Genomic DNA, 13965 nt, shown 5'->3' with positions numbered 1-13965 from the left:
CCCCGCTGTGCTGTCTGTGCAAGTCTATCCAGCTCCCAGGCATGGAACACAGAGATGACCTTTGGTTTAGTCCTCCACAGAGTCCAGATTTGGTGGGGATGAGGGGGGAATAGGCCCATCAATAATCAGATCACTTTAAAATTAGAGGAAGAAAAATGATATTGACGAGACTAAAATGAGACAGAGAGTCTTGCCTCCCATCCAGTTCCCCACTTGCAGGTGTGACAACACCTGGGCTCCATCATGCACCTCAGCTCCCAGTGATCTGTTGACCTGCTCTTCCTGGGGCCGCCCGAGCCCCACCAGGGTCCAACGTGGTTTGCTGGCATGTACTTTGGAGGCTGCAGTGATTTTACTCTGATCTCCCCACATGGAGGTGGGTGGTGGGCACCCTTCACAGACCTGTCTGGAGTCCTCAGATGGAAGCAACCCAGGCCCCTGCCTTCATGGACATTCCCAAACCCTGCCATGTCCTGTGCATGCATAGCCTCTGATTCTAGAACTTCCCACTGCCTGCTCCGGCAGGCCAGGTCCTGGGGTCAAGGCTGACCACAAGCTTGGAGGCTGGTTCTGCCAGATGTCAGATTCAGACCTCTCTCCCCTGACATGCTTATGTGGTCTCCTCAAGGATTACAGCTGCAGCCCTGGGAAGAGCCAGAGGGGTGGCACCCAAGCTCTAGATGGGAAGGCACCTGAATGTTGAGATGTGAACTTCTCTGAGGGGTTTGCCTCCTGAATCTCAAGATCTTTCTTTTGGCTCCAGTGACCGTGTGCTTATTTAACTGGGCCACTGCATCCGCCTTGTTAAGCACTTCCACTCACGCTTTTCCCCAGTGGATGACCACAGGCAAAAGGAAACATCAGCACTATTGAGCTTGTCTTTACTTAAGAATTTGGTATTTTGTTCAACATGGATTTTTGCATTAATTTTGATTTTTAAAAATACTGCATTAAAATATTATTCGTCTTGATTGTTGAGTTTTTGGGTCCCCTTAAATTTTTTGCCTGAGGTGAGTACTTCACTCACCTCCCCCTACCCCAGCCCCGAGGATTCAAATGGAGTCCTCCTGGCACGAGACCACTTAATCACAAAAGTCACCTGGTTTGAGGCCAGGGGCTCTTGGTGCAGTGTTATTTACAATTGTCTGGGAGCTGTGTAAGGGATGGGTAAGCAAGATGAGGTCAGGGGATTTTGGACAACTTGTGACTGTTCAAAACGCAACTTCTGTGAACATGCAGGCACCCACGCCCCAGCCCTGCACTACGACGAACACAAGGAGCCCACTCCTGGGCAGGACCGACTGTTTCATAATTGCTTCATTTGAGAGTCCTTGTCCTTGAGTTGAGCCTGAAAATAGGGAACAAGCTACTGCTCTGAGAAGAGAATCTAAGATGAAGAGGGGCCCAGGGGAGGACTTGTGTGTGAAGGTCAAATTGCAGCAGGACCTGCTGGGCAGGGCAGGTCACACTTTTCACTGAGAAGGCTGAGAACGTAAAGGGGTGGGAGGTGGACAGGGAGATGTGTCACAGCGCTCAGGGACGGGCCTTTGTCACCCAGCCACATCGCAGGGAAGAGGATGAACGTGGCAGCTGCACAGTGGGCAGGGGGCTGCGGACGAGCCCTGAGTGGGAGGTGGTCATGGCTGCGGGCCTCTGGTTTCAGCACCATGCACACGGACAGCGCCACAGTGGCAGGAGCTGTCAGAGAAGAGTTAAGCGGTGTGTTTGAGGAAGCCCTGGGCTTGTGCCTTCGTTTCTGTTAAGGAGAAAAGCAGTGGGCACTGATGGTGGCTCCTGAAGCCCTTTCTTGACCTTGAAGAATGAAATATTCCAGCAAAATCACGTAATGGTCAATGCATGACTGTGGGAGTGTGGCATCATAGAGAAGGCTGGTGATTGGATGGGGCTCAGCCAGGCCATCTCCTGTGGCCCTAGCAGCATGCAGGCAGGACACTGGGCGGACACTCCTGCTGACAGTGCAGCCTTTCTGCTGCCTCTCTTGAAGCCACTGCAAACCCCGGGTGGGCAGAAGCCTGCTTATGCTGGGGTTTTGACAGATGGAAGAGACTTGACTGCTTCATTAGGGTGCCTGTTAAACAGCTGTGGTTTTTAATCTGGGGTTGGAGGGAGCCATGTCCCATGCTTAGAGATGGCAGGAGAAACCTCCTAAGACATGTGCTGAATATACCTCACGGGGGGTCCTTTTATAGCCTTGGGAGGAGCAAATAGCAACTGCTGGCTTACTCTGTTGGACTGTGCTGCACAATGGGTGGGTGTCAGGAGAATTCCAGACACGTGGCAGGATGCACCCCAACGGGGGACAGAAACTCACTGCAGGGGGTGGGGTTGAGATGGCTTTTGGGGGGAGTAGGGTGGTGGGCATGTGGCTTAGCCTTGGAGACCCATAGAATGGAAGGCAGGCTGCTCACTGGGGTCGCCAGATGGGGAACTTGCACATCTTTGAAGCAGAGGGCTGCTTGAGCAGACCATCTCTTTAGTGGGCAATGTGTGTCCCAAGCAGATACTACCTGCTTCAAGATGCCACAGGGTTATCCTTGTGCACAGGTAAGAGGGCAAAACAAGCCAAAGCTGTTGCTACCCACCCACCCCGCCCCAACAAGGGGAGTCTGAGTGCGATGCTGGTGCGTGAAGTGCTGGCTGATCTGAACAGGGTGGGACGGCCTCAGCCCCGCGTCCCTGCTGTGTCCCTCTACCCTCTCACTCTGTCTCCCCGGTCCCTTCCTTCTGGACAGGAGCTGTCTGAGGTCCCCAGGGATTGCCATACATGCATTCTAACCCCCCCAGTTTTGCTGGCTGCCAGAATAAATTTCAAATAAAACAAGACCCTGAGCTGCCTCTTCCTCCAGCCTAGGCTCTGGGCAGACGTTTTCTCTGTATCTGACCACTCCTCTCCACCTTCCTGGTCCAGGATTCCAGAGACTTTCCAACTACCCACATTTGCCCGTCTGTCTGTCCTTCAGTAACATGTACTGAGCACCGACTGTTTTCTTGGCACTGGACACAGCAGTGAGCACACTTGCAGCACCTTGCCCTCGGGGTTTATTTCCGCAGGAGAGAAGACTAGAAACTCGAAAACACAAACAATGAGGTCACTTCAGGTCAAGATCATGACGGAAATCAGCACAACACAGTGCGAGAGGGTGGTGGCTGGGAAGAGGGAGCCCTCCCCACCCCCTACACACCGAGATCACCTCACCAACCCTAGACCCCCTCAGCCTCTGCTCCTCTGGAGCTTGGGCTCTTTGGGCCATCCTCCTCCTAAAGGAAGCTGCTTTATACCCATCTCCTCCTCCCCAAGATCCTTGGCTTGGAGCCTGTCTTAGTTATCTAGTGTTGCTATAGCAGAAATACCACAAGTGGATGGCTTTAACAAACAGAAGTTTATTCTCTCACAGTCTAGTAAGTTAGAAGTCTGAAATCAGCGTGCCAACTCCAAGGGAAGGCTCTCTCTTTCTGTCAGATTTGGAAGAAGGTTCTTGTCATCAATTTTTCCTTGGTCTAGGAGCTTCTCTGCGCAGGGGCCTCAGGTCCAAATAATGTGCTCTGTTCTTGGCACTACTTTCTTGGTGGTATGAGGTCCCCATGTCTCTCTGCTTGATTCTCTCTTTTATATTTCAAAAGAGATTTACTCAAGATACAACCTAATCTTGCAGATGGAGTCCTGCCTCATTAACATAACAGCTTCTAATCCTGGCTCATTAACATCGTAGACGTAGGATTTACAACACATAGGAAAATCACATCTGATGACAAAATGGTGGACAATCACACAATACTGGGAATCATGGCTTAGACAAGTTGACACATATTTTGGGGGGACACAATTCAATCCCTGACAAAGTCCATACAGCACACGTGGCATTTACATACTGTCTTGTGATATGTCTTGATTTTTGTGTCTCTTCAGCAGGCTTTCAGCTACAAGTAACGGAATCCAAATAAAATTGGTTTAAACAATGAGGAAAGTTTATTACCTTCTCTTCCAGGGTAGGCTCCTTCAGCAGTTCAGTGACGTACCCACACCCTCCCACAAAGTCCTCCCCAAACTGCTGCCTCATAGTCACAGTGTGGCTGCTGCAGCTCCAGGCATCACATGCAGACTTGACAATATCTCACAGAAGGAAACCGTGCCTTTCCTGTGGCCTCCCTATGATGAGCCAGTAAACCTTCCCCAGATGGTCCCACAGACACCCTTATGTCTCACTGTCAGGTCAGGGATTAGCCCTCAGTTGTGTACAGGAGGGTGGACTTTTTTGGAAAAGAGGAGAGGCGATGAGTAGCTATTGGTGGCCACTGAGAAGTATGGCCAGCATTGAGTTGTGCCCACCCTTCTCAGGGGGTTGGACTTGGTCTCCTGAGTGTCATTGTGCTTGGGGCCTACCTGCCACCTCTGTTCTGTTACTCACGAGAGCTCCTGCAACCCATACTACCCTCAGGTGTGGGCCGCCATCTCCAGACCCTGCCCACCCTGCTCACTTGAGCACTGACGTCCATTTGTGGTAGCTAGTGGACAGCTCCCCAATGTCCCACTAGCAACCCACCTGTCTAAGCCTGCTTCTCCTGCTCCCTCAGGCTCCCTTCTCCTAGAGGCTGACCATCAGGTTGGAAGCCAGGTCAGCTGTGCCTCCCTTCCCCCACACATCCGATCAGTTTCCAGGGCGGTTGCTTCCTACCTCAGTCCCCACTGCTTGCACCTAGAGGCAGCCTTGGCTCCTCGCTGGCACTATCTTTCCAAAGACAAATCTGATGTGCCCCCTCAGCCCCTGCAGGAAACCCTGCTGGGCTCCTTTACCTGCAGGGTGAGCCCCCACTCTCACCTTGCCCACCGGGTCCCAAGCTGCCCTGCACCTCTTCAGCCTCATCTCTCCCACGCTCCTCAAACTCTGGGCTCTGGCTGCACCCAACTATTCACGGACCCCCGGATCAGTAACTTTCTTCTATCCAGGCCTTTGTGAAAGCTTGTCTTTCTGTCTGTGGCTTTCCCCCCCACTCCCACTTACACTCGGGTGACCCTATGCCTTCCCTTAGGTCTCCTTCCCCTGGGATACCTCCTCCAGGAAGCCTCCATGCTGCCCTGCACTAGGTCAGGAGCTTCTTCTGTGCATCGCGGGCACCTGTGCCAACCTCCTTCTTGCCACCCCACAGAGCTCCTTCCCATTCTCTACTCTCCCTGCTGATGATGTCTGTACAGCGCAGAGCACTTCCCTCTCCCTGGTGCCAGCACAGAGCTGTGGGGGTGCCAAGCATGGCAGGGGCAGCAGCAGGTTGGGCTGAGCCTCTGAGCTTCTCCTTGTGGTTCTCTCACCAAGGCCAGGCCATGTCCACGGAAGAACCCCGAGCTTGTCTCCCCCTAGTGTGGATGGTCAAGGGCTTTAGAATCACTGGGAGATCCTGGGGAATTGCAAGTCCCGAGATCCCACTCACCTTATCTGGGAGGGGCCTGAACACCTGCATTCTAACAAGTGATTCTGATGCAGGTGCTGAGGGTTGCCTTTGAGAAGCATCGATGCTCCAAGCCCTCATTTCACAAAGGGCGTTTGACCCTCCCAGGATGTTGAGGGAGGGAGGGGCCAGGGTTGGGAGTCGGAGTCTCAGGCTGACTCCAGGTAGATGAGTCGTCATGGATGTTCCACTTCTCACCGCCTCCCTAGATGTCCAGTGCACCCCTCAAAAGAGTGCACCCCTCAAAAATAACAGGTCCAAAGCACCTGCTACACCTCCTGTGGCCTCAAACCTGCCCCCCACCTCTTTCTCAGCAGGCCTCAGTGTCACTCAGTCCTCCTCCCTGTCAGCCCATCCTGCTCTGCTCTCAGCGAGGTCGCAGCCACAGCCTCCTCACTGACTCCCTGGCAGGGGGCGGGTCAAGCCTCCTCTGCTCAGCCCCAGCCCCTCCACCTTGTCGGCCCTGAGCCCACCCCATGCACCCCTCTTGGTCAGCAGCCTGCTGTTCTCCTCGCACCAGCTGGCTGCAGGGTCTTTGTGCATCTGAATCCCTTTCCTGCAGCTCCTCCCAGAGACGTACTTGAGCTGACCACCCATGTGGTCAGCAGCTCCCACTAGTCCCCTCCATCCTCCCCTTACTGCCCAGACCTCATCCTGAGCCCCCTGGGCACCTCACTTTGTTGGGGACCCTGGCCAGGAAGGGGCAGGTAGGGACTGAACATGTGAAGAGCAGTTGAAGAAAGTAGGGACCCAGGAGGGGTCTACAAACGGTGACAGAGGCAGCCTGTGGGGCAATGGTGGCCTTGGAGGCCGGGGCTCTCAATCATGGGGATGGCCCTGCATCGGCCACCAAGTGCCAGGCTGCTTCCGAGTCAGCAGAGGAGCATTGTTCTGGGACAGTCTGTCCTTTGGGCTGTGCCTTTGGGGCAGCCGTCACACTTGGGAAGGTTGGGCCGTGATGCTGTCGCCATCCTAACTCGAACACGGATGTGGTTGAGGGAGCCAAGGCCGTCGGGGCTCTTCCACCAGGCTATAGTGTCCTGCTGGCTGCCTAAGAGGGCTGGCTTTCCCGGGCAGGTGGTCCCTGGTGGCCTCGGGCCTGGTCTGCACAGTTACGAGCGGTCCTTGTGCTGTACGCATGGGCTGGGACGAGGACTTCTTATTCCTGTCTCACGGCAGCAATCTCTCTGCAGATGACCCAGCATCAGTTCTGGCCTTTGCTCTGGGCCCAGCTGCAGGCCAGTGTTGCCTGAGTCAGTGCTCTGAGGGCGGATGAGGGCCAGGTCCCGAGGCTCCATCGCCTGGGCTGGCATGGGCTGGGCTTTTGCACTGACTGTCCCCTGAGCAGCCCTGGACCATTGTGCAGGAGGGCAGGGCAGGGCCGGAGGGAGGAAGTTCTCAGGTCCTTTGGAGGAACCAAAGAGAAAGGAGAGCAGGGGTACCTTGCAGGGTCCTCACGCCCTGGGCCAGCTGGCAGCCTCCACCTCAGAGGGAGATTGGTGCAGAACTGCCGGGCCTGGAGGACACCCTGTGCCAGCTCCAACTCCGGCAGTGCTGGAGGCTGGGGAAGCCACGTCCCCTAAAGATAAGCAAGTGAGGCTTTGCCCTTCTCAAAGCTACTCCTCTCACTGGCCTTCTTGGCCCCGAGTGTATAAAGGTTAACGTCAGAGAGCTCAGTCCTGCCAGGGCTACCCAGCAAGTCTGAAGGGGCTGGTCCTCATTGCCAGTCCTTGTGAAAACCGTGTGCATTTGAAAAGAGCTACGTGGTTAATCTTGACTTCACTGAAAAAGAAACACAGAACAGAACAAAGCAAAAGCGCCCTCTCAAGTGAGCCCACTTTTGTATGATGCTAATGAACGGATTGATGAGTGACAGCACCCTCCATGTGCTGAGGCGATAAACGGGGTGCGTCTGCCCCTCCCGTCGCTCTCCTCAGACAGTGACCAGAGCCCATAAATGACTTAACCCTTTGGTGACCCGGTTATTTTCTGCTTTGAATTTTTTGTTGATATTATGTGTTTTCATTAATGGAAGCATGCGGAATCATTGAGTGTGTCTGAATTTTTGGTAGGTAGTATAGATTTGTTTTTCTTGCCCCCTCCCTGTTTAGTGGTATATATGAAAACCAAACCAAACTTGTCATCGAGTCAATTCCCACTCGTAGCGACCCTATAGGACAGAGTAGAACTGTCCCGTTTCCAAGAAGGGTTTCCAAGAAGCAGCTGGTGGATTCAAACTGCTGACCCTTTGGTTAACAGCCGAGCTCTTAACCACTGCACCACCAGGGCTCCGCTACATGTGAAGTACTACTAATTATACCCAAGAGTCCCCATCAGGGTCTTCTGGCACATAAGTGTAACAAATAAAAATTTACAAAATTTCCATTTTTCCTACCAAAACTTCAGACACCTCATACAATACCCAGTAAAAACAGTAATTTGCAGCACATGCCCATTTCTTTGGTTTCAAACAGTCATAAAGGCCCCTGCCTGTGGCAGCTTGCACTGTCAGTGGTACAGCAGCTTCCCAGTAAACCCCAGAGGCTGAAAAAGTGCATGGTTGTTACATGAACTGCCGGGTACAAAAGGTTTGTGGAGCACAGAGCCTGTGAAACACACTGGACCACACGGGAGGTGGTCAAAGGAGCCAAAAGCAATGTCCCTCTTGAGACAGTTGGAGCCCTTGCAGCCAGCGTCCGCGTGGCATTCTCTATCTGACGCAGCAGGGTCAGCCAGGTTGTCTGTTGGCTAAGCAGAAACAGGGACTTGGCTGTTTTTTGCTTGGAATAAGTCACAGCCTTTTGTTTTTGTTTTTTTAAAAATGAAGGAAACATTGGGAAGTGACTTGTTGTCTTTGTGCCAAAGAGATGTCCTTCAGGGCACAGCTTGGTTGGCGTGTGATTGGGGTGGATGGCCACCAGGCCAGCAGACATGGTGCCGGGTGCTGGGTACACAGCACCGACATCTTCTGGAAAGGAAGGTGGTGTAAAGGTGGACTGCTGCTTCCTCCCAGCCTTGCGCCTGTCCCCAAGAGCATCTGTGCGACCACCACCACTGGTTCCAAACAACCCAGAAATCAGTTTCCCTGCTTCATTGTTGACGGCCTAAGTCACCACACTTCACCAGCTCATTCTCACAGTGAAGAGCCTGATTTTTCCTCTGTAGTTCGGAGTTTTTCCTTTTAAAATCTGAGTTGCATGAAGGGAAGAAACCCTCTCGCTTACTGACCATTTGATGCAGATAAGTCAGCAATGGAAGGCACTGCTGGATGGACGGGCAGCTGTCAGCTTCCGTGAAGGGAATGTGGTTGCAAGCAGCACCCATTAGGAATCTCTGCAACCCTCTCTACTCTCTGCTTTTTGAATAATTTATCTGCAGGAAATCCAAATTGCCAAGGCAGGCTCTAACCTAGCAGAATGCTCGCAAATTTCCTTGGGAAAACTGGCAGAAAAGGCTGTAGATTGCATTTTAGCTGAGCGGGCCCAGCAATCAGGCGCATTAGCTCCATTGTGGAGCCTCGGAGGCACTTGCGCGGAGAGCCGGAACGAGGCTGTTAATGTCATGAAGGCCCTTTGACACCTGCTCCTCTCCTCCCTTTACATGTGAGCCATCGGCCCATAGGGAGCCTCTGCTTTAATAACAGAAATCACAGTGATTACCTTCGGTGTTGTTGGGGGCTGTAACGAGCACACAGCACGCGGTGAGGCCCACTGCCCAGGCTGACAAGTTGCATAAATTACCCTAGGTTTTTTGATTTTTCTTCCTTAACAAATCACCTCAATCATTATTTGTTAGCGCTGCTGCATAGGGGCAATTCCCTTTGCACATTTTGTCTTACTAATTTTGGGGAATTCCTTTTTCTTTCCTCCTGGGTGGTTCCCAAGACATTTGCCTCTTGCTGGCTTTTAGAAACGAAAATCCTTGCGGACTTTATCCTGTCGTCCCCCCTTCCCTCCTCTCCTCCATCCCCAAATGCTGCCTGTCCCCGTGGCAACCTCACAAACGCAGCCCTGGCTGTCTGGGGCTCTGTGTGGGGTTGCTCTGGGCAGGTTCGACATGCCCCTCCCCTTCCTGACCATGTGGGGTGAGGCCTTCTGGAGCGTGTCTGATGCCACCCTGGCTCCCGACACTCGCCAGGCACAGGCACCACCACCACCTCCCTCCACTGCCTGGCTGCCTGGCCAGCTGGCCTCTTTCTATGGAGAACATTCTCCCCCTGAGCCCAGGGCACCGGGATTTGTCACAGAGGAGTCTGCGTGTGACCCTCAGGCCTTGGGGCCGCTTCCCCCTTGAGGGCTTCCCAGTGACCCCTGTCCCCAGGCCCAGTTCTTCTGTGACTGTCACCTGCTGGGGGCTCCCCCTCGACACCTTGAGCTGGGTGAGGTTGTGGGCAGGAGCAAGGAACGGGGGGGTGGGCTTGGGGGTGCGATGGGTGCAGGCTGTGAGGATGCATGGGGTCGAGCCTTGGGGCCCGGGTTCCAGCCTCTGCCGGGCTCTCACCCGAGACCTCTCTGCTCCCAGCTGCACTGCCCGACATAGTAGCCCCGATGCTCTGACCACTGAGCTGCTGAGATGTGGCCTGAATCTGGAGATGCGAGACATGCAGTGGGTCTCTACAGCTGGTGAAGAGCAAGAATGGAAAATACCCACCAATAGTTTTTTATACTGGTCTCATGTTGAAATGATGATATTTTGGATATACTGGGTTAAGTAAAACTTAGTGTTAAGTTTTTCACCTGCTTCTTTGTACGTTTTAATGTGGCCGTTAGGGTATGTACAGTTTTGTGGGTGGCTCACCCCTATTCTGTGGGGTGACACCGCTGGCCCTAGCACGGTTCTGTGCACACAGAGTACACACGGTCAGAACCACGGCATCATACTTGGGACGGCCTCCCCAGGGAAGTGTCTCCCTGGGCTGCCCAGAACCGAATGCTGCAAACAGCGGTTGGCCTGCACAGATGCCTGCTGCTGGGGTCTGGAGGCCAACAGATGTCTGACTGTTCAGGCAGGGTGGTGCTTCCTGCGGGCAGCTAATCTCTGAACGCTCCAGGCTGGGGGTGGCCCTGATGCCTTGGTCCCCCAGGTGACTCCGACACCATCTCGGGTGGGGGGCAGAGGGCACCCACAGGTAGAACTTTCTCTGCCGGCAGCATCCCTACCTGATGCTCCTGGTCCCAGGCCTCCCCTCATCTCTGGGGACAGAGTCCACCTTCACAGCCAGAGCTTGGGCCAGAAACTGATTGGACCCTGGGGTTCTCGCTAATCTGTGGCTGTTTTACTTACAGATGAGCCTAGAGAATGAGGACAAGCGGGCTCGTACGCGGTCCAAGACTGGCCGAGGTGAGTGCCCAGGCCAGGCTGCTGCCTCACTGGGACACTCTCCCTGACGGTGTCCTCAGGGACAAGCCCACAGCAGGACTCATGTCACTTGAGCGCCCCCAGCAGGTGCCTGAAGCCCTTCAGCTGCTTAGGCATGTGCCCAGGAGGACCGGCTGGGGGCCTTTGCACAGGAGCCTACCTGGTGCAGAGACGCGGCGCCTCCTCGCCACACCCGGCACTTCCTGCCTAGGCCTCTTTCCCTTCCAGGACAAGGTCTCGGTGCTGGTGGGGATTGGAGGTCCCGGGCTGGAACAGCAAGTGGGAGGTCTCGCTCGGGCGTGAGTGCAGCCCCCGCCAGGATAAGCCCAGGCTACTCTTAGGGCGCATCGTGCTGAGGGTGTACTGGGCGAGGGTCCCATGGTGTGGGCCAGGTCTCTAGCCCCTCCCCGCAGGCCATCCTGGGAACTCACTGTCCTCCCTGGCAGTCACCTGTCTCGGTGGTGGGCTGGCTGCTTGGCCTGTCTGTCCTCCCCTCTGTCCGGTTCATCTGGACATCTGCCCTGGCAGGAGAAGCCCACCTGCAATTAGAGTAGGAGGCTGCCGTCCCTCAGCATGTCCTGGGTCCTGGGGTGAGGAGGAAGCAGCGTGCTCCGTTAGACCTTGGAGAAGATTCTAGAGGGCCCTGGAGATCAGTTCAGTTCTCACGAGGATTATCTACACTGCACTTGGCAGATCTGGGGCCTAGTTTTCGTGCGCTCGGGGCTGTTAGGAAACAAGTCTTTTGTGCTCTAACTTTCACCTGTGTTTCTCCCCCCCCCCTCTCACCAGCACCCCCAGAGACCACAGGCACAGACCTCAGGTAAGGAAGGTTCTTGTTAACACCACGTGCGAGCTGGGCTGGCTGCACTTCTGAGCCCACCTCAGTGTCCAGGCGACCTGGGACACTCTTCTTTCCTGACGAGCTCCCTCTCTCCATTCTATCCTGCCTCTGCCCTTCCCCCCCTCTTCCCATCCCCACCTGACGCCCAGCTCATGACAAGGACATCCCTGCTCACAGCAGTCACCACCAGACCAGCAGCAAGGAGGTCCATCATTGGGCTCCACAAACACTTCTGTGCTGAGGGCCTGGGGGTCAAGTTCAGCCAGAGTGTGAGCGGTGGGGGGGTCTCCTCTCAGCACCATGAACGATGCCTGCTGTGTGGGTGGTGGGCAGGGTCTGAGCACGGGCTTGCCTGCTCTGACTGATTCTGGATCCTAGGTAGAGCCTAGGATGAGCAGGTGGGACTGGGAAGGGCACAGCCTGGACTTGGGGGTCAGCGTGAGTGCCGAAGAGAGGGCTTCCCTGGAGGCCATGGAGCTCCACCTCTCTGCTGGCTCGCCCAAAGCCGTGGGGCAGGCGAGGGAGCCAGGGGAGCCAGGAGAGGTCCCGAGGGCTGACGGCAGGGCCAACTGCGGAACCCCAGCGCGGGCCTTCGGGGCCGGACGCCTCCTGGGTTTTCATAGTGTGCCACCCCGCCAACCCTGCTCAGAGCCCAGCCGGCGGCAAAGAAAACCAGCCTGATTTCCCCTTTTCCGAGGAGGGTGGAGATGGTGCTGAGGGTCTGCGTGGGCCGGACTTCGACTCTCCCCGAGAACAGTGGCTGGTGCTGACAGCAGTCAGGCTCTGATGCAGCCTCATTCACAGAACACAAGACCAGCCATTTCAAAGTCCCATCCGCCTGGACTCAGGGCCCCAGCCATGCCCTCCTCCCTCAGCACACTCACTGCACCGAGCAAGCCTGGGGCCAGACATCTTACTCCTCACCAAGTCGCTGTTCAGTCACGAAGACAGAGCCCAGAACTGGAGGGGACCCCAAGGTTTGCTCAGTGACCCTTGCAGACGTGGGGTCCAGAGCCACGCTCCAAGGGAGCAGAGAGCATGTTATAGACCTGACCCACCCACCCTCACAGGAGCCTGCTGGTGGGTGGATTAGCCCCTTGTCAAGTGGGGAAACTGAGGCTCAGTGGGTCAAAGTTCATCTAGCCAGAGGAGCTGCTTCACGTCCTACTGTCCAAAAGCCCAGGTCTGCGTCGGGGCTGAGAGAGTCGTGGTGGACGCTCCTGTGTACTCCATTCCCTACCGGGTCCTCGCGAGGAGCAGGGTCACTGAGGGGGTGTCTGTGGGTGCGGCCTAGTTGGCTCAACCATTTGATGCTGCATCACCCTGGGGGGGCTCTGGGAGGAGGCGCCCTGCAGCAGCCACCTTCGGGGCACTGTGGAGACGGTGGAGGAGGCGTGCCCAGGCAGAGGGGGCACCACAGTGAGGTCGGGGACCTGAGAGCTCTGTGATTTCATAATGCTCATTAATTTTGGCGGTGGATGAAGTCATAAAGTGGAGTGGAAATGCAGACCCACGGGGCTAGGTGTTCCCTAGTCGCTTCTAAGCAGCAGGAGGAAAAGTGACCCTCCAAACAGGCTTATTTGCTTAGAAACGGGGAGGACGGGGCTGGCGAGGGCCGGCCAATGCTCACTTCGTTGTATCCTCTGCAGAGCCTGGGCAGGACACGCCGTGCCCCGAGGCAGAGCGTGACCAGACACGTGGCCTAAGATCCTGCCTCTTGCCTTCATGCTGATTCTAGAGCCAGGGATTACCTGACCGCCTGGCTTCAGCACTTCTGGCTTCATGTGGCCCTAACTTGTGCCTTCAGCAACAGTGAGGTCCTTACTGTGTTTCACGGAGAAACTAGGGGTTTATGCACTGTCTTAGTCATCTAGTGCTGCTATAACAGAAATACCACAAGTGGATGGCTTTAACAAAGAGAAATTTATTCTCTCACAGTCCAGTAGGCTGCAAGTCCAAATTCAGGGCAACAGCTCCCGGGGAAGGCTTTCTGTGTCTGTTGGCTCTGGAGGAAAGTCCTTGTGATGTATCAGTCTTCCCTTGGTCTGGGAGCATCTCAGCACAGGAACCTCAGGTCCAAAGGACTCACTCTGCTCCTGGCACTGCTTTCTTGGTGGTATGAGGTCCCCATGTCTCTCTGCTTGTGTCTTTCTTTTTTTTTTCCTTACTAACATTTTTTTTATTTTTTACTTTTTTATTTTTTATTGTATTTCAGGTGAAGGCTTACAGAACAAATAGTTTCTCATGAAACAGAAGTACACATGTTGTTTTATAACATTGGTTAACAACCCCACAACATATCA

At 54.8% G+C, this 13965-nt stretch overlaps 1 protein-coding gene across 1 annotated transcript in view; it reads left to right on the top strand.

Annotated features, from left to right (window-relative positions):
* The first annotated feature begins 9519 nt into the window (after positions 1 to 9519).
* Positions 9520 to 13965, top strand: part of MYT1 (myelin transcription factor 1) — a 57313-nt gene continuing 52867 nt past the window's right edge. The window contains exons 1-4 of the mRNA XM_004370500.1: positions 9520 to 9719; positions 9985 to 10072; positions 10749 to 10803; positions 11611 to 11641. Of these exons, the coding sequence (XP_004370557.1) occupies positions 9520 to 9719; positions 9985 to 10072; positions 10749 to 10803; positions 11611 to 11641 (374 nt within the window). The remainder of the gene's footprint in view (positions 9720 to 9984; positions 10073 to 10748; positions 10804 to 11610; positions 11642 to 13965) is intronic.

Source organism: Trichechus manatus, unplaced genomic scaffold (assembly GCF_000243295.1).
Source record: "Trichechus manatus latirostris isolate Lorelei unplaced genomic scaffold, TriManLat1.0 scaffold00008, whole genome shotgun sequence".
Taxonomy (NCBI): domain Eukaryota; kingdom Metazoa; phylum Chordata; class Mammalia; order Sirenia; family Trichechidae; genus Trichechus; species Trichechus manatus.
Note: the sequence above shows the minus strand (reverse complement) of the source record. Positions and strands in the feature narration are given on the sequence as shown.